The sequence below is a fragment of the Babylonia areolata genome, chromosome 21 (assembly GCF_041734735.1).
Source record: "Babylonia areolata isolate BAREFJ2019XMU chromosome 21, ASM4173473v1, whole genome shotgun sequence".
Classification (NCBI taxonomy): domain Eukaryota; kingdom Metazoa; phylum Mollusca; class Gastropoda; order Neogastropoda; family Buccinidae; genus Babylonia; species Babylonia areolata.
The window spans coordinates 34097659-34105158 of record NC_134896.1 but is presented as its reverse complement, the minus strand read 5'-3'; the positions used below and the strand labels follow the sequence as shown (position 1 = coordinate 34105158).

The 7500-nt window shown below is 39.5% G+C and overlaps 1 protein-coding gene across 1 annotated transcript in view; it reads right to left on the bottom strand.

The window, feature by feature from the left end:
• Nucleotides 1-7500, bottom strand: part of LOC143296464 (alpha-actinin-like) — a 69692-nt gene that overhangs the window by 62024 nt on the left and 168 nt on the right. Inside the window, exons 1-2 of the mRNA XM_076608409.1 lie at nucleotides 7436-7500; nucleotides 74-308 (exon numbers count right to left, since the gene is read on the bottom strand). The exon at nucleotides 7436-7500 is cut by the window's right edge and continues 168 nt beyond it. Coding sequence (XP_076464524.1) covers nucleotides 74-308; nucleotides 7436-7500 — 300 coding nt within the window. The remainder of the gene's footprint in view (nucleotides 1-73; nucleotides 309-7435) is intronic.

The following is a 7500-nucleotide window of genomic DNA, read 5'->3' as shown; positions in this document are numbered from 1 at the left end:
CAACAACAACAAAAAAACAGCAGCAGAAACAACCACCACAAAAAGTTCACATCACACCTTCCACCCTCCTCACCTTCTGCTCCTATGGACACCAGCTTGACGCCTTTGGAGGCGATGAAGTCCAGCGCCTTGTTGACATTGGCGATTTTGTGGAACCTCATTTTGCCCCGGTCTGGTTTGGGCAGCTGCTCCCCTGAGATGACTTCCAGTAGCAACATCAGTTTGAGTCCATTGCGAAAATCCTCCTCGATGTCTTCGATGCCCGTGCCAGCTTTCCGCAAGTGTGAATTGCACCATGCTGTGAAGGTCTGAAACAGCAGTCAGTCCGTGTTTTATCAGTGGAGTGAACTGTTTTGGTTTACTGTCAAAAGTATTGCATAAAAAAAACATATCAATGCAGTTCGGGACAATTTGCTTTCTTCTGTTTCAGTGTTTGAACCTTTGTTCAATTTCTACCCGACAGTTTGACTTGGGTGGTACCAACTTCTCCATTTTCTGCTGCTGCTTTTGTTCAAGAACATCTGTTGTTGATTTTGTGCTTTATCAAAGTTTTGTTCTATGATTAATTCAAACTGAAGACAGCTCAACTTGTCGAAGTCAAACATAAAAAAAAAAAAAAATATTGCTTTGCTATTCATAAATAAATTTTGGTTTACTGTTATGTAAAGTTTATATCATTCAAATCAAAATCTTTCACTTGGACTTTCTCCTTTACTTTCCATTAAATATTACAAAGTATGAACTCATTAAATATTAATCCTTTCTTTATTGCAGCGCCTGCTAGATTAATTTTGTATATAAAAAAACAAGTCTGATTGCACGAAGAGTACATTAAGCATGCATTCTTTCCAAATTACAGCCTATTTTTCATCCCCAACTGCATTCATTGTGAGGGTCAGAGACCTCTTTCTATGGCCATCATTAACAAAAGCCCTCTTTCTTCTCAAGCTGCACTCACTGCCCCCAGAATGTTCACCTAAAGTGCTAAGAAGAGGAATGACCTGCTGATCATGTCAATGTATACTACACTACAGCATCAGAAAATGTTCTATCTTGCTGGATGTAAAGTTCTCAAAAAAGGCTCTCTCTATGCTCATTTTTATCCAGAACACGACCAGTGTACTGGTCAACAAAAAGCCCCTTCTAAAACATGTATCATTCAACAGAATGTTACACATAATGCCCCAGAGAAAACACACAAAGGACATTTGATGCTGGCTTCTCTTATGCAACCACTCTTTCACATGCAGTCACTGACAGAGACAAGTCATCATTTACTTATTTAATTTAAGTAGTAGCACAAACAGTACTGTTCCTGGTATTTGGTTGATCGAGTACAAGTTACTCAGTAGTAAGTCAGATGTGGTCATATAGCCTTGTACATTACCTGTAATTTGTTCTACACTAGTGTCCGTGTATGCATGCATGTATACACACATACACACATACGTACAGACAGACGGACAGACACCCCCCCCCCCCACACACACACACACAAAATATAATACTGCAAACATTTATTAACAAGAAATAGTAGTTTTCTCTAAGTAAAGATAATGCTGACAGGTGTGTTGCTACATAATCTAAAATTCTGTTGTTGGACTGTAAAATATTATAATTTTTTTGGGCACTGATTTTTGTTTGTTTCTTATGTTATGAACCATTATGATTACATAGTCAATGACCGATAAGACCTCTACAGGTTCTATTCATTCACAAAACAGACTGATGTAATTTAAAGTAATTTAATAGTACATTTCTCATCAAAGGGGATTCTGATTCTGAAGCACAACTGCACAATAGAACATGTTGTACAGTGCAGCAGGGACACTCTCACTCCACACCAATTCCTGAAACATCAGGAAATACCTGCACAGCACACAGAAGCCCCAAGCAAGAGAGATAGACCTATGGAATGTGGACTATTTTTACCTGGACTGCAGAGGGATAGGGTTATTTTGGGCCAAGCCCATCTGTCAAAATTTCTACGGCTGCTGTAGCCATAAGGGTAGGGGTGTGTCACAACTCACCACTTAGTCGAGTTGGTGGCAGTAACAGGTTTATTCTGGTACCTTGACCATGACCGGGGAGAGGGAAGGAAAGACCCTGACACTAATGACAATCTCTTTAGCTGACGACACCAAATTTACATTCAGAATCAAAGTTCTGGGATTGTCCAGTATTGCTCATTTAAAAAAAATATATTTAATTTAATTTATTTTATTTTTAATACCACACGCTATTTAAGTATCAGTGCACGTATACTTATGTATAGTGATACTTTTAGTGTGTGTGTGTGTGTGTGTGTGCGCACAAGCGCAAATGTGCACACATTTGCAAACACACACACTCAGAATGTCCAAACTTCACATGCATGCAGTGATACATGTACACATGTATGTATACACAGTATACAAGTATGATACCTAATACACACACACACACACACACACACACACACACTCACTCACACACATGCATACTGTGGTACAAACTGCCACACATCCAGGTCTGTATAATTTTATAAGTAAACCACTTTCTTCACTGCCCTGTTCAGTATTGCTATTAATCTACTGTAGTACTAATATTCCTGCAGAAATATTATTTTATACATACTAACTTAACTAAGTTAGTTAAAATTCAGACTCTTCTTTTAAATAATGGGGAAGTATGCATTAAAAAGGAAAAAAAAATCCTCTACAAACTTTTCATTTTTGTCCAAAAATGTTTTGCAATGTTTTCCTCTTCTATCCGGCAATTCTATTTTTCTCCAATAATTCATAACCAAATTAAGTGGTTTTGACTTTCTCTTTGGGAATAACAATTGTTCTCCAGAATAATTCAATAAATGCAAATAAAAAATACCAAATTAAATCATTCATGTGACGATGTCTATCTCAACTGTGACTGGTCTGTACGGCGTGTTCTGTTAAGCAATCATAATTTGCTTAGCATTATCAAAGACAACCAGTCAATTCAGAATTTAAAATCAATTATGAATCACTGTATCATGAACCATTTAAAAGCAAATGCACTGAACACTTAAGTTTTATCACAAAAGACAAAATCGGATAATAGTGGGAAGGGTCAGTGTAGAGGGGAGTGGGGGGAGGGAATCAGAAATAAACACTATGCACACCCCCCCCCCCCAGCTTCATACCCCTTCAAAAACCTGGGAGTGGGATTATCATTATGCTATCATACACTCCATGTTCTTGTCAAGTTTTATCACACCCTTCCACCTCTCTCCTCGAAACATTCCTGGGTTGTCAGCAACCAGTTAACCAGACACCGGGCAGAGGGACGGGAGGGTGTGTGTGTGGGGAGGAGGGGGTGGTGGGGGGGGGGGGGGGGGCAATCAATTACCCTCACTTAGACAGGGGTCTCTATCAGCATTAAAGGGGCAAACTTTATCACTCTCCCAAGTCGAGGGTGGCTGAGTCTGCCCACCAATCCCTCGAGCCGCAGAAAAACATCCGACAGTTTTTGCCAAATTCACACATTAAGGAGTCCTAACACCATTCCACAACAGGTTAAAAATGGGCGAGTGGTAACACTTGACTGTGAGCGTGACACTACTGGTAAGCGTGTTACCGGCTTACCAATGACGACTTACAGAACTGCTTTGCATTAATTTGAAATAAAACTACTCTTTTCATTTTATGCGTCTGCAGCTTCTCTACTGTGTGAAGCATAAAAGATAAATTATTCACCGTTAAAATAAAAACACATAATATCAAATGATCAAATTTTCGTTGAGACCGTGCATGCAAGCATGGAAGTGGGCAAGTGTGTGCATGTGCAGCATATTTAATGTGGCACTCTGGGGACCAACATGTATTAAAGAAAAACCTGCATTCACATGATCTGGGAAATCTATTTTATATTACCTGAATATTTATGTATACATACATGTATACACAACATTACTACTAATATCAGGTTTTACAAGTGAGCGGATGGTGTGAGCAGACCAATATTTTATTTACAGTGATGCTGACAATGATCAATACACACTGCTGTGATTGGTGTTTGTCACACACACACACACAAAATCTTTCCATGCATGTGCACTCTGAATAATACTATTACTAACAATGTTGCTGGCATTAAATATACACACTAAAGGGGACATAACCTCTATTTCATAACATCAACCATGTAACAAAAAGTAACAGAAAGACCTGCACAGTACACCTCTGATGTGAGTGACTGACGATTATGATGACTGCAACAGAGCTGATGCTGACGATGAAAATGATGATGACTGCGACGGCGGCAGAACAAACTAGTCAGGTGAGCAAAGAGGTAACCAGCTGGTAAAAATGGTTCACATCTAGTCACAACCCCTACAGTTTTGCCTGTGAAGTGAGGGGGAAAACCCTCTTGTCCCACTGCAGTGCAGCTGGGAAGATGGGTCTCAGGTATGCCAGGAATCTGGGAACACTCACTGAACAGTCTCAGGCTAGGAGAACCCACTATGAATGTCTACGCTGTATTATAACCTGTTCTCTCCCTCAGGCCCTGCTCACTTGGGCCTCACCAGCAAAATATCTCTAGAGACAAGGTGCTGGATATTGTTTATGTTTAAATTATTATACAGAGCCTGGGCAACCACAGACTGACAGAAAACTGAGCTTAAAGAGGGAATGAGAAAGAGAGAGAGGCAGGCGGTTGGGGGGCGGGAGTGCATGGGGGTGGGGGCGGGGGCAGATGGTTGGGAGAAAGAGAGCCAGAGTGGTGGAGAGAAAAAGAGAAACTAAAGATAAAACACTGACTCAGACTGAGACTTGAATAAATACTTTATCATCCACACTGAAGTATGCATGTCTGCACAGAGACTGTTCCAACTGTTCAGCAAGGAATACACATACACACACACTCTCTCTCTTTCACCCTAAATTTTCTCTCATAAATTACAAAAATGACTGCATACATTGCTCAGTTGCACAAGCAAACACATACACACACAAACACACATGTATACTAACTATGTATACACACAATGATACATAAACAAACAAGACAAATGATACAGTGACTGCACTTGCACACTCACTGACTCAGTCACATGCGTGAACAATGTGGACATGAACACATCCACCAAAACATCTAATGACCTGTTGTAACAAGGCAGGAGATGTGATGTATAATTTTAAAATTTGATTCCCTCCCAAGTGCATCAATATCTTTAGTTTGTACAATGTCTGCATTTATTACATACCAAAAATCAAATACAAGTGTATAGCCACCCACCCTTCTTTGTTTCTTGTCCTCAGACACAGGCCAACGCAGGAAGACTTAAAAGACTCCAGATATAGATATATATATATATATAAGTAATAGTAATACTGTGACACTAGTAGTACTTAGTGTAAAGCAATTGTTGATTATTAATATTAATGACCCAAAGTTATCAAAATATCCATACATGTATATGTGTGTTAAGTACAATATTCATTATTTCATAGCATCCCCATTCCCCCCCCCAAAAAAGAAGAAAAATATAAAAAGTTGGCGAGGACATTAAATGAAAGTGCTAGCATTACAGTAGCAGTACCACTGCTACAACTGCTATTACTACAATAACTACTACTACTGTACCATTGAGTACCACAAACACACACACGCAAACACACATGACATACACACCACAAACACACACACTGCTTGCTCAGCTGAATCCATAATATATACCAGAGAGAGAGAGAGAGAGAGAGAGAGAGAGAGAGAGAGAGAGAATATTACTCTGTCTCTCTTACTTCAATTACTTTTGCTGTTTAGTGGCAATTTTCATTCACAGCTTGTAATGCCATGAGTATGAGTATGACAGTCAGTGAGTCACTCATGAACATCCCCCTTCACTCCCTGTGTCCCTTTCTCCCCCAAGTAAGTGTATGCATGCACACTGTAACATGCGTACACACACACACACACACATGATAAATACACTCGCAAACTTCTCACATGTAATGTATACATATATTATAAACAAAGCCTACAGTAACACACACACACACACACACACACACACACACTAACAGTGACACTCACCCCAGTAGGCAATACATGATTAATACACTGTATACGTATCAAGACAGAGGCGTGAGTGTGCTTTACTTTAAGAAACTACGAAGCTTAACTCCACATGTATGTGCCATGCTCAAACGATGGTATGGGCATGTAAGTGTCAGACAGACTAAGAGTGTTCACAAAACACGCACTGAGACTGGGGAAAATATATTCAAAGAAAAATATTTCTTCAAACTGAACAACTAGTGAGTGCTTTGTATAACAATACTGATACTGTTCAATACTTTTGAAAATATATTCTACTTTGAGGCTATGCTGTACACGTGCCTGTTACACAATATTATTACTTTAGAAACTGATCAAGACATAAGGAGGATGCACTGTCTACTGAGAAGGAAACAAAGTTTGTAACACAAGGTATCAATTTGTTCAACACAGACCAACTATCCACCTGCTCACTGACTCATTCTATTGCCATCAACTGTCATAACTGCGAAAGAATGCAGATAAATTTTTGACATCTATTAATATTGTTAAGCACATGTTTATGTAAGCATGTTTCATCATAACCTAAAAATAAATAAAAGGAAAGAAATACAGAGCAAGATAAAAAAAAAAAAACAAAAAAAAATCAGAAGAGTTAAAACATTAAAAAAAACACAGGATGTCAGGAGTCGGTGTTCTAATTCATATCCAATGACAGTTTTCTAACTCAAACATTCAGACTGTACAAACAGTGTCACCTGAAGTATTAGAGTACAAATAAAATCAGTTCAAGTATGCAGAAACAATGCCAGCAGATCTTGACTTTGAAACGGTGTGAGCTCACAAGGACTCAAAGGGGGATGAAGGGGGCATAACAGACGGCACAAACATGCATCATAACTATGAACAAAAGTATATCCGATGACTAAGTAAATAAAACGACTTTATTGTATGTTGCGCACCTGTTTGTGTACCTGTGGAGTGCAAAAGCTGAACTCGCTGTGCACTGCACAGGAAAAAGTGCCGACTGAAGGGCATTGTGTGATCAGTGAGCTATGTTATCCCTTTTGTTTAAGTATGTGGTTGTTCTAAGTGATCGTGCAATTAACTGGTGACCAAACATTCTGTTTTCACGGGCGACAGGTACTCCAAATCCTCCTAAAGAAGACAATTTGTCCGAAGCCCCGCCCCTCTCGTGCCTCCTCCATATTAGGTGTGCAATCAAAACCTCGGCAATGGCGGCTGCTACCGAACGTCCAGAAACTGACAGTAAACACCTGACAGCTTGAAATAGCGCAGTAACAATAATATGTGCGTGCATTGTTTTGTATGAACACACCTTTCTCTGACCAACACCTCTCGGAATTGTATCTTATCGACAAGAATTAGTGCAAACTAAAAGGTAACAAGCACTGACCTTCTTCTGCTGCTTTTCCCATGCCGGGTCGAGTAATCCTTCTCTGTCCCACTCCTCCTCCTCCT